This window comes from Bombyx mori, chromosome 19, assembly GCF_030269925.1.
Source record: "Bombyx mori chromosome 19, ASM3026992v2".
Classification (NCBI taxonomy): Eukaryota; Metazoa; Arthropoda; class Insecta; order Lepidoptera; family Bombycidae; genus Bombyx; species Bombyx mori.
Genome location: NC_085125.1, coordinates 4,994,900 through 5,020,395, shown reverse-complemented (window position 1 = coordinate 5,020,395; position 25,496 = coordinate 4,994,900). Strand labels below are relative to the sequence as shown.

General features: G+C 40.1%; 2 protein-coding genes across 5 annotated transcripts in view; both read right to left on the bottom strand.

The window, feature by feature from the left end:
* Positions 1-12,559, bottom strand: part of LOC100101183 (vesicle amine transport protein) — a 36,816-nt gene extending 24,257 nt beyond the window's left edge. The window contains exon 1 of one of the 2 annotated variants that reach the window (XM_012696475.4): positions 12,156-12,559. In XM_012696475.4, the coding sequence (XP_012551929.1) occupies positions 12,156-12,406 (251 nt within the window). In that variant the 5' untranslated portion in view covers positions 12,407-12,559. 2 annotated transcript variants of the gene reach the window in all.
* A 5,134-nt stretch (positions 12,560-17,693) lies between these two features.
* On the bottom strand, positions 17,694-25,440 carry LOC101736638 (putative ribosome-binding factor A, mitochondrial). 3 transcript variants are annotated; one of them, XM_062673947.1, is made up of 7 exons: positions 25,389-25,440; positions 24,358-25,061; positions 24,063-24,264; positions 21,318-21,486; positions 20,564-20,703; positions 18,851-19,108; positions 17,694-17,894 (listed from the first exon to the last, which is right to left on the bottom strand). In XM_062673947.1, the coding sequence occupies exons 2-7, from the start codon at positions 24,456-24,458 to the stop codon at positions 17,721-17,723; spliced, it is 1,044 nt and encodes a 347-aa protein (XP_062529931.1). In that variant the 5' UTR covers positions 24,459-25,061; positions 25,389-25,440; the 3' UTR covers positions 17,694-17,720. The 3 variants fall into 3 exon arrangements, with proteins under 3 accessions (XP_062529931.1, XP_004933431.1, XP_012552044.1); XM_004933374.5 differs by having other exon boundaries at positions 24,358-25,439; XM_012696590.4 differs by lacking the exon at positions 25,389-25,440 and having other exon boundaries at positions 24,478-25,344.
* Between the last annotated feature and the right edge of the window lie 56 nt (positions 25,441-25,496).

The window sequence follows — 25,496 nt, the reverse complement described above, 5'->3', positions numbered from 1 at the left end:
CTAATATCTTTCTATTATATCCATTTTATGATTAAAAACATTTACACTAAAATTCACCAATAGAGCTGCTTAGGCTCCTACCATTGAAGCACATAGGAGTCTTAGCAAGCCCCATTCAAGCAAAACAATTCATTCTCAGTAAATACAATCGTCTGAAATTCATTTCGGAGCCCGCTCGCTGGAAGGTGATAACAGTGATCTATTGACACAAAATAAGGAAATCAACGTAGCCACATAATAGGAATTACCGCTTTTGATGGTTGGTACCAATAACAGGATAATGTCAAACAATTGCTCAGAATGTTCCCCATAGAATTTATAGAGAATAGTAAATGCTCCCCGTAGACTTACTAGTTTTTTTTCTTTTTTTCTTAGATGAATTTACGAGCTCACAGCCCACCTGGTGTTAAGTGGTTATTGGAGCCCATAGACATCTACAACGTAAATGCGCCACCCAGCTTGAGATATAAGTTCTAAGATCTCAGTATAGTTACAACGGCTGCCCTACCCTTCAGACCGAAACGCATTACTGCTTTACGGCAGAAATAGGCAGGGGGGTGGTACCTACCCGTGCGGACTCCCAAGAGGTCCTACCACCAGTGTTTACGCAAATTATAATTTTGCGGGTTTGATTTTTATTACACGATGTTATTCCTTCACCGTGGAAGTCAATCGTGAACATTTGCCGAGTACGTATTTCAATAGAAAAATTGGTACCCGCCTGCGGGATTCGAACACCGGTGCATCGCTGCATACGAATGCACCGGACGTCTTATCCTTTAGGTCACGACGACTTAAAATCAAATCAAAAGTACGCTACATATAGGGATAATAAATAATAAGAGTTACTTAATTTCACATCCCATAGACACAGTCATGCCATTGCCAACTTAACCAACTTCGCTGTTTAAAAATTTCGAAAAACAAAACGAACATTGTATTCATTTTAACGATTTAAAATTTCATTTCGTAAATGAGTATAGCAAATTAAAAATCGCATTCACATGTATTTTTACGTAGAAAATTGTGTAATCGAAGATGTTACGATGCATTTCTACGTAATGTAGGTACTATATGAGACGCCTGCAATTTCTTGTCTGGTCAGTATGTGATACTCTGAACTCTGCACTTTCGTTTTCACCGTGAGAAAGTTTTGTTGCCGTATTCGAGCTGCTACCTTTCAAATTCTGAGGGCAATAAAAACGAATTAATACCGAGAAATCGGGACGGTGCCGCGGTGGTTGAAGCACAAAACAATTTGTTAACATAAGCTCAACCGATTTTATTAGTGCACAACTCACTCGATCCATTCGTGTATTTAACCAGTTTCTTCAAGACCGCATCCAAACTATTTAACGTTATTAAAAATTCATAGAATGTCGTAACGGTAGTTACAACTCTCTTTCCGTTCGGCGGGGTTTTGATATAACTCGCATACGTGATAAACGTGCAAGTGGAAGTGAATGCACTTATCGGCACCTTTGCATATCACATAATAACATCTAGACCAGGAGTCCGTGGACGAAAAATCGACGTTATCGTGTTAGGCTGATTATTTCTACGCGAGTACATCACAGAGCGTAAGAACGTTGTGCGAACAGACTTTGAGTTTATTGGACCTCTATATTATATCGCGATTACAGGCGACTGATTGAGTTTTTTTTTTATTATTTGTTAGTTGGGCGGACGATCTCACAGCCCACCTGGTGTTTGTTGTTAAGTGGTTACTGAAGCCCATAGACATCTACAACGTAAATGCGCCACCCAACTTGAGATATAAGTTCTAAGGTTTCAGTATAGTTACAACGGCTGCCATGCCCTTCAAACCGAAACGCATTACTGCTTCACAGCTGAAATAGGCAGGGTGGTGGTTTGATTTTTATTACACGATGTTATTTTTTCGCAGTGGAAGTCGATCGTGAGCATTAGTTAAATACGTATTTCATTAGAAAAATTGGTACCCGCCTGCGGAAATCGAACACCGTTGCATCGCTAAATACGAATGCATCGAACTTCTTGTCCTTTAGACCAAGACGACTTTATGTAACCTCAAAACTATTTCACGTCAGTACAGTACCCGAAGGACAATCCAGGAAGGAACATCCAGCTTCATAAATTACAAAAAAAAGTCTACATTGCCACCAAGCCTATAGTTGCAAGAAAAATCGCGCAATCCATACCGCTTGGCGACAGACTGATTACAATCGGTGGCGGCACGGAGCCTCGAATGCCCTCACATTTAATTACCACTAACTATGCCATGAATGTACGTTAATTACAGTAGTGCGGTGACCGGCATGGGATGTGACTCATAAAAGTGACTACTCCATAGTGAATTACTATAAACATACGCGCAAAGTCTAGTACATGTGCACTGAATGGAATTTCCTTATTCGCGTACATTCGTATTCATTAGTATTCCGCGTTGACATGTCTATTCGACGAGTACCAAGTTAATACACAATAAGTATTATGTTTATAGGCAAAGACACCGGAAGTTGTATGAATCGATTTATTTATTAATGCGGTGCATGAATCAATGCTTGCGGTGTGACGCATGCGCCCGGACTCGTTACACGACAATTACAATAAAATAATGTTTGTTGTTACTCATCAAATGCCTACACGTAGTGTCACAATTGTAACATTATTTGTAATACTAAAAACTACAATGCACTTAAGTATTTAAAATGCAGAAACGCACGATACAAATAAGTCGAGACACTAGTGCGGTTTAAAAGATGAATAAACTGTGCCCTAAGCCAATAATCTGAAACGGATTATAACGTGAACGGTGTGATCGATCTATTTAATAATTGACTAATAAACCTACTGTTTTAAGCGACATTTCGGTTAATACGCGAAATTAATCTTATTAATTAAAGGTCTTTTTTATTTGGTATAACAATATACATTACTATTGCAATTACGACCTCATTTCTCAAGGTGGGTGGTGGTTTCACTTTGTGATCACTGTGGGCTCCGAAAGCTCTTAATACAAGATGAACTACCGGTTGAATTCATTTATAACATTCCTCTATATTTGTAACATTAATGCCAACAGCATTGTACTTTTTACTCTACTAATAAATTATAATAGACACGAAACAGCAGTCCAAAAACAGGAATGTAACGCATATTAACAAAGGATCAGGAAGCAGCTATGCATGTAGAGCCTAAAAGCGTTAATTTCCGGTTAGCGGACCTCGGCGATGACCGGTACACAATGTGACACGCGTGACGCACCAACACTTATCCGCTTCCGATCTCCGATGATGAACTGTACCCGGTACCAACAGTTTGTGACAGCTGCATCATCCAATACCATGTGGGTAATTAAGTAAACAACGATAGTACTGTTGTTAACTCGATCAATTCTATTTATGTACGTATTGTATTTACATATAACGTTATAAGTACCTAGTATTAACCTTGGTGCGGGCACTGGTCTTTCCCATATTCCTCTGCGAAGCGGAGACATGGTGCATGCAAAGCCGCGATGGCAAAAAGGTCGATCGATGCCTTTGAAATATGGTTGTGGCGGAGGATGCTACTTTTTTTTCCTACCTAAGTTGATAGCCTTGAGAGGCTATTTCAGCGTAACCTAGAAGATGAGCTCACGGGGCTCAATACTTGACGAAGTTGCTTACACGTACAATAGCAAGAGCCGTGCTTCGCAGAATCTACCATCGGATCGGAAACGCGACCCACTGAGAAAATCCGGCGAGAAACTCAGTGGGCTGTGTCTGGGGTTAGTTTACTCGTCGAGCCCTTCGTCCCAAGCGACGGGTTCGACGAGAACGATGACCGGTGATGCAACGAATACCGTGGACCGCTATAAGAACTAACGAGTTAAAGGAGCTAAACATCCGAAAATGAAATTTAAGGGGTTATCTTAACTACGTGCTGATTGATAGGTGAGCGCACGGGGCTAAGCCTAGGATGACTTACCGATACTAGCCCTAGCAAGAGTAGTGCTTCGATGAATCAACCACCGGATCGGAATTGCATGATATGTATAATGATAATAAAAAACGAGAGATTAAATCGTCAAGTAATTTAAACTCGTTGACGATTCCCGAAAATCAAAGATACATATAATGTCCTTGTTAAGACATTCAGATTCTTTGAAAATCAAATGCACTTTTACTTGTTGCATCCCCAGATATCATACCTAATTTAATTATAAGCCATCAACCCATCGTCTCTAATTCTAACTACAGAAGAATTTGCTGCGCTTAGATAATATAATACGAGTAATAACACACGCTTATTCTAGATTTATTCTTAATTTGCATTAAATTTGCTACGCTTAGATAAATAGCTATAGTTTACTATAGCTATTATAGGTACGTAAGTCATTAAAGTAGACAACGTGAAAGTATCTAATTCCATCGGTTAATATAACCTTAATAATTATCAAATAAATTCAAGTTGGAAGTCCGTTAGTTCCACTAATGGCAGGCACCGTTTGTCATGTTTAGGTCCCTGAGCCAGTCATCCGCTTTAATTGTCCAATCCAGGAAGTGAACTTGCATTCTGTGGGCTGATTGTTCGACTCTGGGGTGACTGGATAATAATAATTGGAAACGTTAAACGTCTTCGTTAGACTGTGACAACAGACGATCGGTTGAATTTTGAAATTTGTCACACACGCGAAAGTCCCCGACGGATTTTTCTATTCTTTTCTTTTCGACGTCACACGACCGATTCGGGCAAGATTAACGTATTCGCTTTGATGCCTGAGAGCACTGTTAGCAGTTTCGTAACATTCACACGATAATAAAAGATAATAGAATAATGGATAAATCGAGAATACAAGCTCCTATACCGCAACCTATAAGCATCGCAACGCTAATGCCGCAGTTCACTTTGAAGCATTCGGTCGAAACCCTGTTGCATTAGATAATGAGTCCTCTTTCAGGTTGGAATGCGTGGTTACTTGACGGCGGAAATAGCTAAGAAGATGGTCTCAAAGTCACGCGCACATTCCTTACACGACCGAAAACAATTGATCAATGTGAAAGGTGTTAAGATGAAGAGACACTACAGACGGATACGGACTAAACTTATTAGTTTTCTATCAAACTCAAGGTCAGTTTGGAACCCTCACGCTATAATAGACTTCGTAGCGCCGTAAGATTATCGGACTAATGTCTTCTTTTTTAACTTTTACACCTAGAAATATCATTCCGAGGTGGAAATGAAAAGCTTTTTAAAAACAAATTATCTGTTTACAAATTAAATTTGAGACTATATTCTTGAAAGATTTTTTAAAACAAACGATCTTTTTTTCGTTTTTATGATTCCCTTTTATTATCAAACAAACAGTGATAAGAACACAAATATGTATAAGGGACAAATGTTTGAGAATTCTTTAGATATTATTGGAATTTTTCATGGATAAGAACACAAAAATGCATATTCGAAACGACAACATGAACACTTTTTTACCTTGAAGACATAATAAGAAAAAAATCTCAATAATAATTTACTGATTTACCAGTAGGTATTAATTGTTTGTCAGAGTATTTTAACTTAAAATTGTTATAAATTTAAATTATTATCCGACTGCCGAGGGAATGAAACAATGATTTATTTTGTATTTATAAGACTTTTTTAGATCAAAGAAGCATTTTGGGAACGTAAAATTATTGGCCCTTACAAGTTATATCATTCATTTGACAACGAACGCTTACTTTGTAACAACGAGATTAACATTAACATTATAACCGTACTACGGTTCGAACAAAGAAATCGTAATAACCGAAATCATCGTTACAAATGTTACAATCCCTCGCGCAACTAACGCACATGCGGGCGACAAAAAAGACGTCTGTTGGGAACATGTTGACCGTCGCCGCGTCGCTCGGGTAATAAACAGAATATTATATAGTGTTCGGGATCAGAAAAAAAAAGGTGTCGGACACTCCGCGCACTACGTATGAAACATTAGGGCGTTGGTTCAATAAGAACACCCTTGCTATCTAAATATAGATATGGACGGTACAAGAAGTCGTGTATTCTAAGCACGCGACAATGTGCTCGAAACCGCACCACTTTGAAGCAGATAAACGAGTTACCTGTGCCCGTGGCCGACTTAATTACTTGCTTTGAAGCCTTTGAAGTTCGCTATTTAAATTAAAGCTTCGAAATTGAATCACTAATTTCGGAGTGGTTGCGTCTATGTTCGAGAGCATGTCAATTGGAACCTAACAAAACGAATTTATGTAATTACAAAACAGAATCCAAGTTTTCTCGTTCTTGCGATCTCGTAATTGTAATTTCATATGTGAGTTCAAATATTTCAGTAACGATAACTTTTCAGTCAGTTAGGTAGATTGTTATACGAACAGGAACATTTCTTGTGAAATAAATTCCAGCAGACGTTCTAATCGAACGGGCCTGGTTGATAGAAGCTATAAAAAATAAGCACCGGTGTCGAAAGACGTAGGCCCTGCGGAGGATAGCGGGGCGGCTGGCGGCGCGGCTTGGAGACGCGGCGTATCGATCCGGCGCTCGCACCCTGACCCGCAGCCCCTGCGCCCCGCCCTCACCCCGTACATTACACGAACACTCAACCCCCGCCCCTCGCAGCCTAGACGACACCCGCCCGACACGCAACCACACCCCTATATCATGCGAGTATCGAATCATGGGATTTTCCAATTCAATTTACTCAGAAATCGAAAAAGTGAATACATCGTCAACATTAAATATAGAACTGTTTTGCTCTATAAATTCTAGAAAAAAAAACGAAATGAAAAAAAATTGTACTCGCCGACGAGAACGAAATATGCTCGACCGTAGAGCGGTGCTCGAATTTTTATCCGAACTTTCTAGAGGTTACTTTTTGTATTTGTTAAAAATGAATACAGCGTGGTGACTACCATATACAGGAGCGACTTGATTCGATTATGGATACAATAAGCGAAGGAGCATTTTCGTAAGTTCATTGACTGCGAACAATGTGTCCTCGGGCGGCTGTGGTCGGGAATGAGACACCCCGCCTGTCGCAAGTCCTAAACGATCAAGGTAAAATTCACAAAAGAAGCATCCGAAAACTGCGAACCCATATAAACATGGATTATCCAAAAAAATCGGGAACTAAATACTCATTGCGTTTTGTTTATCGATTTTTCGCCTCCTCAGGTGGCCTGTACAAACACGAAAATTAGCTATCTACGTAAAATAAAAGCAAGAACGACTTTAAAACAACACATAAAAGACGTTACATTTAAAATATGACAGACAAGAATTAAAACAAAACGCGTATGTTTCAAAATTACAGGCAGACACTTTGTTTATTTGTATTTAAATTTTGCCTTTTGTATTATCTGTTTTATCAAATCTGTCTGGTTTTTTAATAAAGATATATTAAGGGGTACGTGAGACCGACCATATCTAGCTACTGTCACCCTTTCCCATTACCCGTCTGCCGTAATTACATCCTTGTCCTCCTATCTAACACTTCACCTTTTTTATATTATTACACTAACTTATTGGAGGTTCTTAGGGGCGACCAGCTGTTAGACGATAATGCTTTGAGACCTAGATCAATTTATCTTAAGTATGGTGGAGTCTGTTGCGACTTCCTCAGTCTACGTGGATTAAAAGCCCTAACAACCGTAAATAGGGTAATAAAAGTGTGTATGATACATAATAGCTGAGTAACGCAGGAAAAAGCGACGATTTACGGCATAGCCCTATTCAACTGTTAAAATTTTACGATTCTGATATTTGCGAACAATAGCATTTTTCCTGAGAAAACAAGTGGTATTGTTATCAGTTATCAGATTGTGTATTTCTTAGTTGTACATAAATGAGTCACTTGTAATAGTCTTTCAAGTTGAGTCACGTCGTTATGCCTTAAGTTGGCCGCCAGTAACACGAAAATAAGGACGTGACGCATTGAACAGAGCTGCACTAATTAGTTATATGTTCAGTTATTCTGTAAAATATCAAATTGAGTACAATGTGAAGATAATCGTAAACAAGAACTGGCGAAGCGTTGCATACAGAGCTGTTTCAGACGGGGTACATACAGTCTGATATGATTGATTGATTGATGGATGGGCGACGCAGTCACGGGTCATGTTTGAGATAAACGTGTTATTAAAAAAACAACTTCGAATACACATACATATTAGTTATGTACTTACGTGAGAATCATAATGGTTCTTATTTCGAAGTTCATTTTTTTTAAATTAAATGTTTAATATGCATTTATTTATTTTTTCAAATAGCACAAAATATCCATACCGATATATTGATAAGCTGGTGAAATTTAATAATACAAAGAAGAAGAATAAAAGAAAGCTTTTTACTAATGTAAATGTTTGGTCAATGCTTATATTAATTACAAAATAAATATTATCCTATATAAAAATATATTTCGGCGTTATCTTCATTTTCAATGTTGCAGGCGGCAGTCAGGTCAGACAATAAATAATTCATGATAGGTATTATTATGTTCATAAAAGATTACCACAACGTGCAAAAACTTTTTAAAAAGACTGGAAATGCAATTTGTTATATTTGAGTCGACTATTATCAAAGCCGGCAATCTGACTTTTGGACAATTATTGGTAAATCAGAAAAACGAATTATTGACTTTGTATTCCATTGGCAGTCACAAAACTCTTCGGAACGACATCTTAGATAAATAACAGGTTAACTATTAACCTTTATTTAATGCAGGTTTTGTACCGTATTCTTTGAAAGAGACAATTATATTCAAATCAATCTGTATTGACATATCAATAACATTTTTTTGTCCAAATGCACAGATTGCCACCTTTGATAATAGACGACACATTTATAGTATTATTTTCGAGAAGGTTCAGTATTGCTCACTCATTATATAGGATTAAGGTACAAACGCAAGCTATTTGTATCGAGTTTGTCCAAGAACATCACTTTCTAGTGACTCATAGGAAGAGAGCTATCTCGCGCAGACATTCTCAATGAGGAAGAGGGTAATAAATAAATTCATCTCTCCCATCTTATGTGGCTTCGGAGCCCATTAAAATGCACAATACTGCACTTTATACAATAACGCCCGGCACTGGAACCAGAGGGGCACACGCTATTTTTAGATCCTTAAATTGATACGCCAACAAAGGAAAGGATGTAAGTAATTAACGCCCTTTCTCCACTAAAATTTTAGTAGTGCAATTACTCTATGATACGGCACGATTGAGACTACGGTTATTTACCATAAACGCAGCCCCAGACATAAACTATCACGTCCAAAATGATATAGGCCAGACGCAACACATGTGCGTTACAAAACAAAAAATTAAGTACGTCCATCACATTTCCCAACATCTCCACATACAATTAAGCATTCTCCGAGTGAAAAAAGAAAGCCACTCATGGGGAAGCGTAAGTACATTCATTGTTCTCGGAAGACGTCTTACACAGACACCGGCCTGACCTAATTGAAAATAATGGTGCCTTATTCATCGAAACGATCCCCGAAGGAAGTCTTCCAAATGACGTTTTAGAAGAACAACGGGTTAGTGTTATAATATTTAAATAGTAGGTACTAATGCGTTCTTTAAACTGTAACCTATCATTATCGAAGTGATTATTTTTGTACGACGAAGAGTATTACGATTTTATAACCTTTTTATTAGTCTAGTCGTTAGTTTTTTTTTAGAAACGAATTTCAAGGAAATATTTTTTTACTAATAATTTTTAAAACGATAAGTTTTTTTTTTTATAATTTTAATTTAATTTTCTGTCTTCGGTTTGTATTTATATTTAATTATATCTATTATATATCTTTTTTCCTGTGGGAAACGGTAGGTTATATTTACATAATTATATCTATTATATATCTTTTTTCCTGTGGGAAACGGTAGGTATATTCACGTTACATGACGCTAGCCTGCACTGGGAGGCACCACCATTCTACATATTAATTATTACAGCCGCAAAGTAGTCATGGGTTTGAAGAGTGAGAAATTCGTAATACAACTGACATTACAACCTCGTATAAGAGAAAAACAGTGTTCACATTCGGATCTCTATGGGATTCGTTACCACTTAACACTAGGTGAATCGTGAGCTCGTTTCACCCAACTATGCAATTAATGAAAAAAAAACAAAATCAAAAGGACATTTCACACAGAACATTTTTTTTTATTTCAATGCTAACGTGTACTTTTGCAAATTTTATCCTTGCCTAAAATATCCACAATCATTTAAATAGTTTAAATGAAGATTTTTTAACAAATCATTTACATACTTTCAAATATATACTTGCTGTATATACATGTACTAGCTGTACTCGTCCGCTTCGCTGGGCATTTAAAATTAACATTATTATTTCTCACCCCTACAAAGATTCTCATCATTAACGCCCCCGCAACCGGTGTAGGGAGTCCAACACTCATCTAAATATTAGCCTATCCATTAAGTACACGTATTTTCTACATGGATACCAAGTTTCAAGTCAATCGGATGCATGGTTCAGTAGTTATAACGGAACATCCGTAAAAACCATAGATTTATATGTAGATTTATATATTCACATAGTCACAAATTTACGAAAAACCTAATTCAGTGTGACGGGAACGTATTAAATGTCTTAGAGATAAATTATGAAATAAAAGGCATTTCGTTGAGTACGTACGTAAACTGGCTGCGGTGTAATCAGGCGGCTGCAGGAGAGTCGTGGGCGGAAATCACACACGTTTTAGCGAATACAGCAACGCTTGAGAACGAAACTAGTATCTCTGGTACCGGTCGAGCGTCGAGATGCAACCAGTCAGTTAATATTTTCGCAGCAGATGGCAACGGGTATGTCGCGGACATTTCCATAGTAAGACGATAAGCGAGGCTAAATTTAGCATGAGCGGGATGCGCCCTACTCATCTGTGCCTGGCATACACCTCCGCGCCACCTTCCTGCTATCCTTGTATTTTACTATGCAATTGTTGTTTGTTTTACATCTCAATTCAATATAGATAGTGTTAGGCAAACACTATATATATTGAATTTTAACAGTTGAATAGGGCTTTGTCGTAAATCGTCGCTTTTTCCTGCGTTACTCAGCTATTTATGTATCATACACACTTTTATTGCCCTATTTACGTATGTTAAGACTTTTAATCCGTGCAAACTGAAGAAGTCGCAACAGACTATCATACTTACGAATAAAAATATATATTCTTTGCCTAGAACTTTTATACAAGATCTATTAAACCAATAAGAATTAAAAACGAAACAAAACATATTCTACTAGTTTTATTGAATTAAATATTGGACTTAATTAGACAGTCCACATCGCGCCTTTCATATATGACGAGAAAACAATTTAATGGGAAGATCTTTATGATAATTTTCCATAATATAGTGCAGTCATCGTTAACAAGAAAGTTGCAGATTGATTGTTTCCCGGCCGCAAGTGGTACCTATATCGATTCTACTCGTGTGAGTATTATCAGAAGGGTAAATAAAAAGAACAAAGAAAAATCTCAGTTGGCAAAATCAATTCCCCTACGAACGGATGCATATGTAAACTCAACTTAATGACAAAATATCATTAAAATTAAACATATTTGCAGCCAAATGCGCAGCTTTCTACGCTCCGGTGCGCGCACATGCATGCGCGAATGCAGTTATTTCGAAGACGATCTAAAATAAATTACCATACTAATATTTTTGAATAAACGTCCTGGCGAAATCGATCGAAAGTAATCAATTGAGCATATTAATGACCGCGAAAATAATGCCCTAGTTAAAACGATCGATCCTCGTTCGATGTCAAAAAGTAGCCGAAGGCGCTGTAGTCGGCGAAGTGTAAATCCTCCGCCGGAGGGTGCGTCTTGTGAAGGTGTGCGTGCGAAATTTATAATGGGTCGAATGCACCACGACCGCAACTCCAAAACAAGAAAAGTAACAATGCATAATAATTTGGTTCACGAAATACGGCTACGACTTCTTTTTAGGATGTTCAGATATCATTCATCTAATTACTATCTGTAGATCCCTAAATTCCATCAAACATTTAACAGTTATGTTAATTAAAAATTTTAGTGCATAAAAGAATCGAATTAACACAAAAATAACACAATTTACACACGATTAAAACGGCATAAATTTGTATCGAATATTTGAGGGTAGAAAAAATGTTTAAAACTCACCAGGCTTTCACGCGAATCAGGACCTCGCCCTCACCAACGGTCGGCTCAGGTTTTTTGAGTATCTTAACGGTCTTGAGACCCCCGAAGCCGGTAAGTACTACGGCGCGCATTTCCTTGGGCGGTGGGGTCTCATCCTTTTTCTCCTCGGTAGATTTTTCGGGCGTTTCCTCTTGCGGTGTTTCAGTAGCACCATTTTCGGTCGGGGTCTTCTCCGGTGCTGGAGTCGCGGCGGCGTCCGTACTCTCAGTCATTTTGATGATAGGGGCGGGTGTATCTAAACGAGTAGCGTTCGGCTGCAAATGAAGCCCGGACGAGAGAACCGGCCGGCAAGACGACACGTCGCGGAACGAATGATCGAGCCGAGTAGTCGAGCGAGTGAAGGGAGCGCCGGCCGGCGCGCAGCGAGGGTGCGGGGAGCGCTAAACAGGTGGCCGCGCCGGTCTCCCCACCCCGCCGCCCACCCGGGACTCCGAGCTAACTTATTGCATCGAAGTCGACACGAAAACCCTGTACAGGTCCAAGTTATATGCTCTTTCAGGTCTGCCTAGATTGGCCTCGAGCCTTCGTCGCCTTCCGAAAGTATACTCGAGCTGTACGTGACCTGGCAACGAGATGGATCGATACAGTGATGTCTGCCGTCGCCCGCACCCCGGGCGTAACCCTCCTCCGCTTCTCAGGGCTGCCATTTCAGCGGGCCGAAACCTAATCGATGTATGTCAATTTGAAAATGACTTTGGTTATTCAAATATCTACCGGTAGTTGTTCCAGCGGTAGCAAAATTTATGTACTCACAATATTCGTAAGCCTCCCACGTAAAAGATTTATGAGAAATCAAAAGCTCGATTTTTACATTGAATACTGGCGTAGCCTTTTGTTTTTCTGATAACATTATCAATTATGTTTTATTTATATTGTGTACTACAATGAGGTTGTTAACCGATGATCTGGCCTTCATTGTGCAAATGTATACAATTATACCAAATGTTTATATTTATGTTGCACTTAACTGATATCTCAAGGTCTAAAGTCAAGAGCTTAATACATCCTTCGTACTCTACTTCACGTATGGAAAAACAAATTATTATGGCAACGAAGCTTAGTAATTTAATTTATCCTCCCACGGCCTAGTACTTACTCACAGCGGCTTTTATTAAATTCCGTCTGTACGCAGTTATCGTGAGAGGAATATATTTTTAATTTAACATAATTATTTGCACACTGCGATGATTTCTCCGCTATCACTATCGCCGACGCCCAACACTATAAATAGTATATGAGTACTAACACTCAATCAACTTGAACAATAACAGTTTACATACTTATGAATTTCAACAAAACTGAAACTTTATTACACTGTTGCGTGCCTATTCGAACCTAGTCGAGCCTTGCGCGATATCTCACAATCTTACAACCTTATGCGCCATTTAATTTAGGTTTTCAAACAGATATACCAGCATTATTTTAATTCCTTATAATCTTATCTATTTATATCTGCCCATCATCACGCCAGCAAAATAAAACTCAGAGTTTTTTAATTCATATTTTATTGTATAATTTGATCTTATAGCATATTAGACCCAACCTGCGGTTTCACCAGCTTTAAAGTTGCAGTCCAAAAATAGATAGGTACCTACTTTCTTGGTGCGAAACACATTGCATTTTCCCGGGATAAATAATTGATTGTGTCACTCTCTGGTCGATTAACTAACAGTCGACTTACGTAAAATTACAAACCTGCGAACGCACTGTCATGTCAATTACCGTGACAAAAAGTATCCTATGTGTCAATGCACGCTATAACCTATCTTCGTGCGAAGATTCATCAAAATCCGTCCAATAGTCTTTTTTTTTTTTATTTATTGCTTAGGTGGGTGGACGAGCTCACAGCCCACCTGGTGTTAAGTGGTTACTGGAGCCCATAGATATCCACAACGTAAATTCGCCACCCACCTTTGAGATATAAGTTCTAAGGTCTCAAGTAGGTATAGTTTCTTTGCTTGAAGTAGTTCATAATGTTAAGCAGGATAGAAATATACATATAATTATAGAAACAATTTAATAAGCACATTGCGCAGCGGCATTCACTATGTGATGATCCCTTTTTTTTCCTATCTGAAAAACCTTGAAAAGTTGAGAGCCTTGAGGGGCTATTTCAGCGTAACCTTAACAAGTAGGCGTGCTCACGGTGCTTAAACCTGACGACGCGACGTTGCTAACACGAACCATAGCAAGAGCCGCGCTTCGCAGAATCTACCACCGGATCGGAAACGCAACTCACTGCGAGGATCCGGCGTGAAACTCAGCGGGCTGTGTCTGTGGGTTAATTTACTCGTCGAGCCCTTCATCGCGAGTAACAGGTTCGACAAGAACGATGACCGGTGCTTGAGGTACCTAAAAGCACCGTTAGTGGATCGGAAGGATCCGAAATGACGTGTTTTGGGCGACGTTGACTGCTTTCCATGCTCCACAGGATCGGGAATGGATGATCCCTATGATATCTCGCAGATCGCCAGGGAAATCATCTAGTTTAGCTAAAAAAAACTATTATCCAACTAAATTACTTAAATTAATTATTTCACAACATTGTAACTTTTATTTAAACATAACCTAATATGACATCATAAGTCGCTATACCAACAGACTTTTCACTGTCCCAAGTTCAATAAATTTTAATGTTTGTTATCGTTTCGTGAATTTTCGTGTTAGATAACCTTTTAAAATGCCAAGTTCCAATATACTTTATGAATGTTTATATTCCTCCCGACACGAATTAAACGCGGTAACTCCATACCCGCCGTAAAATCTTTGACCAGTCCATACCGTTGGCTTTATAAGTTAAATACTTAGGCGTCACTCTCGACAATATGATGAAATTCGGGCCCCACATTTTTTTTTATTGCTTAGATGGGACGAGCTCACAGCCCACCTGGTGTTAAATGGTTACTGGAGCCCATAGACATCCACAACGTAAATGCGCCACCCACCTTGAGATACAAGTTCTAAGGTCTCAAGTATAGTTACAACGGCTGCCCCACCCTTCAAACCGAAACACATTACTGCTTCACGGCAGAAATAGGCAGAGTAGTGGTACCCACCCGCGCGGACTCACAAGAGGTCCTACCACCAGTAATTACGCAAATTATAATTTTGCGGGTTTCATTTTTATTACACGATGCTATTCCTTCACCGTGGAAGTCAATCGTGAACATTTGTTGAGTACGTATTTCATTACAAAAATTGGTACCCGCCTGCGGGATTCGAACACCGGTGCATCGCTTCAACACGAATGCACCGGACGTCTTATCTGTTAGGCCACGACGACTTCAAATTTACATTAAATCAGTACGCGACCGAGTCGCGCTCCTACTCAGTCGACTCTACTCCATGGTCTGCAAGCGAAGTAAATTCTCCCTTCATAACAAGGTGACACTCTGCAAAACTTACATACGTCCTCCTCGCGTAGTATGTGAGGAGGAGTTCTGATCCGGTGGTAGATTCAGCAAAGCACTGTTCTTGTTAGGGCTAGTCTTAGCAATTCTCTCAGGTTGAGCCCGTGGGCTTACCTACCGGTCCGCGTGAAGTTGGAATAGTCCCTTAGACTACCAACGATTATGTAGGAAAATAAAAAAAATCAAATATGTAGTTTCACTCGAACGATAATCCTAAACCACGCGTTTTTGTTGGGAAAAATTCCCAACGACGCGGCGACGTGACCCGATCGGTGGAACCCTTTCCCTTTGAGAAGTTCATAGTTACTTTACACACTACACGTTACATACAACATCCTCCTGGCTGAGGCTGTACTCACCCACCTATCCTGATGAAACTGAAAAGGCGTCCGGGCCACCAGTAATCCTTCAATCATAAAAAAAACATACTACACGTCACATACTACAGCTAAATTGCAGTTATCTCTTCTCCCACAATTGAAATGTCATTCATCGAGCGAGCTTTTAGTTTAGTATGTTTAGTGTGCAATGACATTATTTTTTAGAGGATTTTTGAACAACTTAATTCATTTCAACATTCATAACTTTTTTGTGTCTACATAAAAAATAAATAAAATAAATTCATTCTGGTTTTAATCTGAAAATACAGTTTTGGCCTCCTAGAGCACATTATATAGGTACTATTGTTACGCTGGTAAGAGTAACGCCATCTATCGCCGAATAGTCGAACGAATATCGAAGGATCCAGTAGCACCTAGAACGCTCGAGAAGTAGAACGCTATCTATTGTCATATAGCGAAAACACAATACTAGAAATGTGTGGCATATTCTCGATAATTCTAAGGATGTGGTATCGCCTATAAAAGCGTTGCAGAGATGGCACACAGTCAGTAATCGGAACTACTCGAAGCGAAACAGCGAACGGATCACCTGAAGCGAAGCGAAAGAAGCGAATTGAGAATTTTAAAGTGTAGTGAAGTGTTTTAAGTGTTCTAAGTGTTGAATACAGTTTTTAGTTGTACTTTGGTGGAATTTTATTTATCCCGAACCCCAGACAGAGCGTAACACTATGTATCTATTTCCCTACCTATCTATCTTCTATCTTTTAGCACACTGACGTTCACCGCTGGCTTAGGGCTTACTCACGCCTCGCCACAACGACCGGTCCTGCGCTGCCTGTATCCAGCGGATTAGGGCTTACTCACGCCTCGCCACAACGACCGGTCCTGCGCTGCCTGCATCCAGCGGATTCCCGCGAATCTCAAGAGATCTTCGGTCTACCTTGCGGGAACCCTTCCCACGCTACGTCTTCTGGTACGCGATCGCCACTCGAGAACTTTTCGGCCCCAGCGGCCATCTTTTCAACGGGCAATGTCAGCTGCCCACTACCATTTCAACGTCAATCCTTCGGGATATGTCGGTTACCATTGTTTCCCTACGATACTCCACATTGCTGATGTGATCTCGCCGGGAAACTTCGAGCATAGCCCTCTCCATTACTCTTTGGGTGATCTTGAGCCTTGTGATAAAGCCTGTTGTTTACGACTTAACTATTAGTAGCGGCAATTAATACATTACCGGCCGCAGAGAGAACCAGATCAAATAGTTTTTTTTATAGCTTACATAGGTGGACGAGCTCTCGGCCCACCTGGTGTTGAGTGGTTATCGGAGCCAATAGACATCAAAAACGTATATACCATAACATTTCGATAATGGCGTTGAATTTAGGATACTAAACAAAATGTTTATTTTCTCAACCAATGAAAATTATGATAAACATTGAAATACTTCACCGAGCGCTGCCTCCGCTATCTACCCGAAACATGAGATTGAAGTCTCAATCTTACTGTATTATCGCAGTCCTTTTGCTTCGCGATAGAAACCAAGCACGAAGCTCCCTACCCATGCGGGTTCGTAGTACGAGTAGACTATTAGTAATAAGTAGAGTAGACTATTGAGTTATAACTCAAATTTATAAAAACAAGTTTAATATTTCCTGAACACATCCTTAGTAGCAGTCGTACTAGATACGTATTAAAATTAATTAAGTTAAACAAAACATTTACGTTGAAAGTAAAACTACAGAATATATACACCGAAAACAATGTTTATTTGATTATTCTTTGGCAAATTTTTTCTTATTTTCTTCTATATCATCGTAATAATACTCCTCGTCTTCGTAGTAGGTATCATCAATGTACTCCTCGTCGGAATTGGATCCGCTATCGTCCGACAACTGCCAGTCGTCGCTTGTTTTCCGTAACTGCTTGGCCAATTTATTTTGTAGTATCTGCAGATAGATTTAAAAAATATATACAATAAAATCAGGAGGTTACTAGGGATCTTACAATAAGACGCCCGAACGTCAGACTTTTTGGCGAGAACGCAAGGAGTGAAGTTGTGTGATTTCTTTCATTTTGTTTATTTAGTGTTTCTTTAGGTTTAAATGTGTAATAACGGTGGTTTATTAATTATAATATTATTAAAAACTCCCAAAAAGTCCACTAAAAAATCTCAGTAAATGACCACCATTTTATTATTTATATTTCATCCCATATCATCTCATCTCATTTCATTTAACTTCATTCCAGTTCATTAATATCTCAAATTAACATCATTTATCATTTTTCATAAATATAAGAATATAAATTAAAATAAGACATGACCTAAAGGTCTCAGTTACCAGGTCATAAAATCAATTATGACAAGTTTTATTTTCCAATTATTCTTCCATTCGCTCGCGGCTAGCCTAGCGTTAGGCTATTCCCGAAGCCTATATACATCGTCATTAACAATGTCTGACTTGAGAGACCAAAATCTTGAAACCGACTACCCTACTCTCTCAAACGGAACGCATGACAAAACCGCAACATAAATGGGTGCTACAGACCAACGCGGCCTTCCCACGTCTTACCACGGACAAAACCAAATTGATTTTAATTTCATGACGCTTTTTGGATACGTTTTTTTTTTTGCTTAGATCGACGATCACACATCCCAGCTGGGGTTAAGTAGTTACCGATGTCCATAGACATTTACAACGTAAATGCCGCCACCTGTCTTGAGATATGAGTTCTAAGGTCTCAGTATGCTTGCAACGGCTGCCCCACCTTTCAAACCGAAACGCATTACTGTTTCACGGTAGAAATAGGCAGGGTGGTGGTACCTACCCGTGCGGACTCGCAAGAAGTCCTACCACCAGTAAAATATAATAATTGCAATAATTACCACGAACTGAATTCTCACCTGTCTTTTAAGTAAAAACTCAGCCAATTCCTTATTTTGGGTGACAGTATCGACTTTGATAGGTGTGCTTTCATGTATTCTGTAAGATATAACTGGCGATTCTGATTCAAGATTACTCCAAGCGTCTTTACTTTTCTTCCTAGCAGTTAAGAGTCTGTTCATTATCTTGGCGTGGTCTAAGCCGTAGATCGTGTGAGTCATTTCTGGTATTGGACTCTCTTGACTTGGTTCGTCTATTTCTAACTGCCGTATTTTGGCCTGTAAAAATAATTTATTTATTTCTTGTTATTTAACTCAAATTATTCCCATCATATTTTACACCCTGTAGATAAAATCCAATTATACCAAACCGAGGAAATAAATCATTTTCTATTATTTAAGTAAGAATCAGGATCAAAGCTTTGCAATTGTTAGGTTAGGTTAAAACTCAATGTAGTTTCCTGTGTAGAATGAGACATTTTATATAGAATGATATTATTTTATAAAAACTACACGTCAAGCCGCTGCTACGACATGAAAGAAGGACAAACAAATAATAAAAAAAACAACACACTTTCACATAATTTAAAATATTAGTTATAATGGGCGGAGCATCACGGTCGTTGTAGACGGTGACTGTTCTGATACCATGACCATTAACTCTGGCGTTCCACAAGGTTCGGTGCTCTCCCCCACGCTTTTCATCCTGTATATCAATGACATTCTGTCTATTGATGGCATGCATTGCTATGCGGATGACAGCACGGAGAATGCGCGATATATCGGCCATCAGAGTCTCTCTCGGAGCGTGGTGCAAGAGAGACGATCAAAACTTGTGTCTGAAGTGGGGGCGGGTCTCCAAGTGGGGTGAACTGAATTCAGTTCAGTTCAACCCATTGAAGACACAGGTATGCGCGTTCACTGCGAAGAAGGACCTTTGTCATGGCGCCGCAATTCCAAGGAGTATCCCTGCAACCTTTCGAGAGTATTGGGATACTTGGGGTCGACATTTCGAGCGATGTCCAATTTCGGAGTAATTTGGAAGGCAAAGCCAAGTTGGCGTCCAAAATGCTAGGAGTCCTCAACAGAGCGAAGCGGTACTTCACGCCTGGACAAAGACTTTTGTTGTATAAAGCACAAGTCCGGCCTCGCGTGGAGTACTGCTCCCATCTCTGGGCCGGGGCTCCCAAATACCAGCTGCTTCCATTTGACTCCATACAGAAGAGGGCCGTTCGGATTGTCGATAATCCCATTCTCACGGATCGTTTGGAGCCTCTGGGTCTGCGGAGGGACTTCGGTTCCCTCTGTATTTTGTACCGTATGTTCCACGGAGAGTGCTCTGAGGAATTGTTCGAGATGATACCGGCATCTTGTTTTTACCATCGCACCGCCCGCCACCGGAGTAGAGTTCACCCATACTACCTGGAACCACTGCGGTCATCCACAGTGCGATTCCAGAGGTCTTTTTTGCCAGGTACCATCCGGCTATAGAATGAGCTCCCCTCCACGGTGTTTCCCATGGGCATGTCGATGGGCGATGGTAACCACTCACCATCAGATGGACCGTAAGCTCGTCTGCCTACAAGGGCAATAAAAAAAAAAAAATTGTATATATATATAATAGATAATAATATAAAACAATGCCCAGACTGACTGACAAAGCACAAGAGAAGCAAGAAACAGGTACTCTACTAGTTTTATATCAATTTACCAAAATGCTGTGGGCCAAATTACCTTGATGTCAGGAGATATTTTGGTGTCTAGTGTGAATTCTGTCTTAAGTAAATGCCCTGGATCAGTTGGTGTGTAGTTTTCTCCAAAATCAGCTTTGAGCAATCTATTATCGAGATCTAATATCCGGGCTTCATGCATATCTGTTTAACAAAACGTTATTATCATAGATTTTCTAAAACTCGCTATTAAATAACTGTTATACAACATTCCACTAATGATTCTGATGCTGAAATTTATCACAAAAAATAATTTTCGACCTACCCTTAATTAAATACATACTTGAAATTGAAATTAATTCAACAGAACATAAATTTTAACAGTAGGCTGCAACTTGCGTTTTGTCCCTGGCAATGTTAATGTTAATGAACAATGGTGACCACCATCATTGACCATTAAACGGGCTGAATCTCAGAGCTTTAAAGAAAGTAAAACTCAAACAAGGCTTTTATATTTAGAATTTGAACCCAAAGTGAAAGTTATTTATGAACACATGATTTGTATGTATTTACTTATAAAATCTGATATTTACCAGAAAATGTTAGCTCCTTATATAAACGTGATTTAATATACACAAAAAGTCACACATTACACGAAATCTTACTTGTTAGAACAGACTTTGCCTGCTCCACTAAATATATTATAAGACATATGAATTGTTCATAATTCAATGCTCAATTTAATTAACATTACAGAATTTTCTAAATATAGCAAAAAATAAAATTCAAAAATTTTGTTTACTTATTTTTTTACAAACCTTTAACAAAGACAATATAAGGAACCTGGCCCATGATCCTGAGCACAGACAGCTCATGCCTCAGAGCTCCTGCAACAGAGTTCAATGTGGCTTCCGTCTCTTCATCTGTCGAGGTACCTTTGCATATCCAATAAACATGTACAGTTTGAAAATCAGATGTTACATTCACCTGAAATGCAAAACAATTATTTATTAACTTTTATGTTAATATATTTCATATTTTGTTTTTTCATTCTAAAAATAACAATAAATCTATTTTTTTATAAAAGAAGCTTTAAGCACAATGGAGATATAATTTGACAAATCAAATTATTTTAATGCATTTCTATAACTGCTTAAGGTGAGAACTTAACAGGCAATGTATGCTTTGGCCTGGATTCTAGTTATAATACTTTGAAACCAAATTTCAAATCACGTAAAAAGTCACTGGACACTGAACTTTGATGATAAGATCCTAAAAATAATTCTAAATTAATAAAAGGATACCTCATTAATTCAGCATATTGTTATTTGACAGTCTAGGATAAAAGATAAAAAAAATACTAGTGTTCAGAAAAAACCTAATATTCCAAGGAGAGGTTTACTTCAGCTAGGCCCTTTACAGGGGTTGGGCTTTGGCGGTGTCACTCGATATCGCCAATGCGTTCAACACCCTGCCCTGGTCCGTGATAGGGGGGCGCTGGAACGACACGGAGTGCCCCCCTACCTTCGCCGGCTGGTGGGTTCCTACTTGGAGGACAGATCGGTCACGTGTACCGGACACGGTGGGATCGTGCACCGGTTCCCGGTCGTGCGCGGTGTTTCACAGGGGTCGGTGCTCGGCCCCCTTTTGTGGAATATGGTGGGTGCTGAGGGATGCCCTCCTCCCGGGCCTGAGCGTAATCTGTTACGCAGACGACACGTTGGTCGTGGCCCGGGTGGGAGTTTTGCTGAGTCTGCCCGTCTTGCTACGGCTGGGGTGGCGCATGTCATCGGCAAAATCAGGAGATTGGGCGTCGACGTGGCGCTCAGTAAATCCGAGGCCATGTGGTTCCACAGGCCCCGGAGAGTGCCACCTGTCGATGCCCATATCGTGGTTGGAGGCGTCCATATCGTGGTTGGAGGCGTCCGTATCGGGGTCGGGGTGCAGTTGAAGTACCTCGGCCTCATTCTAGACAGTCGTTGGACCTTCCGTGCTCACTTTCAGAATCTGGTCCCTCGTTTGTTGGGTGTGGCCGGCGCGTTAAGCCGGCTCCTTCCCAATGTTGGGGGGCCTGACCAGGTGACGCGCCGTCTCTATACAGGGGTGGTGCGATCAATGGCCCTATACGGGGTGCCCGTGTGAGGCCAGTCCCTGGGGGTAGCGAAGCTGCTGCAACGGCCGCAACGCACCATCGCGGTCAGGGTCATCCGTGGTTATCGCACCGTCTGTTTCGAGGCGGCGTGTGTACTGGCTGGGACGCCGCCTTGGGTCCTGGAGGCGGAGGCGCTCGCTGCTGACTATCAGTGGCGGGCTGACCTTCGTGTCCGGGGCGTGGCGCGTCCCAGCCCCAGTGTCGTCAGAGCGCGGAGGGCCCAATCTCGGCGGTCCGTGCTGGAGTCATGGTCCAGACGGCTGGCCGATCCTTCGGCTGGTCGTAGGACCGTCGAGGCGATTCGCCCGGTTCTTGTGAACTGGGTGAATCGTGACAGAGGACGCCTCACTTTCCGGCTCACGCAGGTGCTCACTGGGCATGGTTGCTTCGGTGAGTTCCTGCACCGGATCGGAGCCGAGCCGACGGCAGAGTGCCACCATTGTGGTTGCGACTTGGACACGGCGGAGCACACGCTCGTCGCCTGCCCCGCATGGGAGGGGTGGCGCCGTGTCCTCGTCGCAAAAATAGGAAACGACTTGTCGTTGCCGAATGTTGTGGCATCGATGCTCGGTGACGACGAGTCGTGGAAGGCGATGCTCGACTTCTGCGAGTGCACCATCTCGCAGAAGGAGGCGGCGGGGCGCGTGAGAGACGCACAGGCCCGCCGCCGTCGAGCGGGGGCCAGGGAGGCGGATATCGCCCAAGCCCTGGCCCTCTAAGTCGGCCTGGGGACCGGCGAAGGGGGCCTAAGAAGACGACGTGCAAGCTGCTCTGCACGCGTTTTATGCATGAGCATCCGGGTGATGGAAGGCCGGCTATCCTCAACCCACGCTGGTCCTGACCCAGTGGGGTATTCCGTAGGATAGACCATTCTAACCGGCGCCATCTAGGCGGGCTTCGGATAGCCTGCCGACCGAGAGGGCTGGTGGTCGTGGCGCCGACGACCGCTGGTCCGGCGTCCCGAGGGGGAGGGTGATGGGAGAGATGTGCTCCGCACTAAACGCTTCACTTTCCCCCCTTTGCCTTTTCATGAGTTTTGTCTCATGCGAGGTTTGGACGTTGGTTGTTGAGAGACAGGAGGTTTTAGTCGGTTCCACTCCAACATGCCCCGCCCTCCATCCCCAGTGAAGGGCGGAAGTCCGGCGATTTCCAAAAAAAAGGCCCTTTACAACAAGGATGTAATAATCTGAAATGTGAGGGGTACTAAAAAACATTATTGACATTTTATTTCTTAAAAATAAATGTAAATAACACTAAATTGCAGTTAAAGTTAATCTACTTTGCTTGGCTTTACAGTTAAAGTTAGTTAACTTTGAGTTCTTTCAACAATAGGCAATAAAACTACAGTGAAATCTACACAGCACACGGCAGTGAAATATTTAGTCATATATATCTAATGAGTTCTACTTACTTTTGATATTTCAATCCCTCGTCCGATAATATCCATTGAAACCGTTCCTGTGGACATCAGATCAGTAATGTGTTTCATAAACATCTTGTTCAGCATCGCCACTCGGCGTATTCCACGCTTGCCGGGTTCATGGGTAACTTTTGTTAAAGATTTCACAGAGGGCATTTTGTTGAATTCTAACATTGAAGGTGCATACCAGTGCCTAATAACAAAGTAATAAAATCTATTAAGATTCTGATGTAACTCATTGTATTTCATAAGTTTTTTAGTATCAGCTTTTAATCTTATTTCTTACTTTTTTGGTTTCGGATTAACCATTTTACATAATTTTAAACTTTGTTTTTTGATACTGCACGTAACAGACGATACATGGTAAAGACGTGAAAAGCTTAACATTACTATTGAAAATTATAACCTGGCGTAAAGTTTAAATTCTCTTTGTAAGGCCTTTTTAGTAGATAAAATGAAAATATTTATGTATTTCCAAAAGGCTTTCAGTTTGTTTTCCTTGTTTTCAATGTCAAACTTTTATTTATTTAATTGTCAATTTATAGGCAAAAGGAGCAAAATTCATTCCAGTAAAACTTTTATATTGTAAGCAACATCCAGCATTTTTGAAAAATGATCAATTGCAATTAAATAATCTCTCAGTGAATAAGTGGGAAGTACCCAACAATTCAACGAATTTTTTCACAATGATCAAAAAAGTCATATCCATGATTATTTAATTTTACATTGTCATTTTATCAGACTTATGTTCTTTTACGAAGACTAAACGGTGAACAAGTCAGCATTATAACATATTCACATTCGAAGAAACACTAAGCTAACAAAATTAAACACATGAAATTGTCTAAATTAAACTAAAGTCAGTTCTGTTAACTTCATTTGTTAGGTTATTCTTATTAAGTAAGTTGAGTCAATAAAGCAAACAGACCCTTATAGCCTATCAGGGTGCAATTTTTAATAAGGTACATGCGTGGTTGTAGTAAAAGTTTGCTAAAAAATAAGAAAAGAGGTCTAATCAGATAATTAAAAAAAAGGTTTTTGGAAACATTTTTACAAGGTCATAAAAAAAACTGGAGCATTCTTCGACGAAGAACTCTAGCAGAAATCAGAATAAACATATATTAAAAGTAAACATTAACTTATTCAGCTTATATGGTTTTAAAATTTGGTATAGTTTAAACGTTTAGTGAAGACCCTCAAGCTAAAAAGAGATTTATGTTATAGAAATGTAGTAATCTTTTCAATAATTTAATAATTGCAAAACCCCCTCATCTATACAGTTAATTATTTTGGACAAATGTCGCGGCTATTAAAAACCTCTATTCAACACGGTGCAAATTATTGCAAAAGAGATTCCAGTATTTCCATAAAAATTTTTTTTGGTACAATTTTTTCTTGTTAGGAAAGGCAAGGGGATCTAAGCCC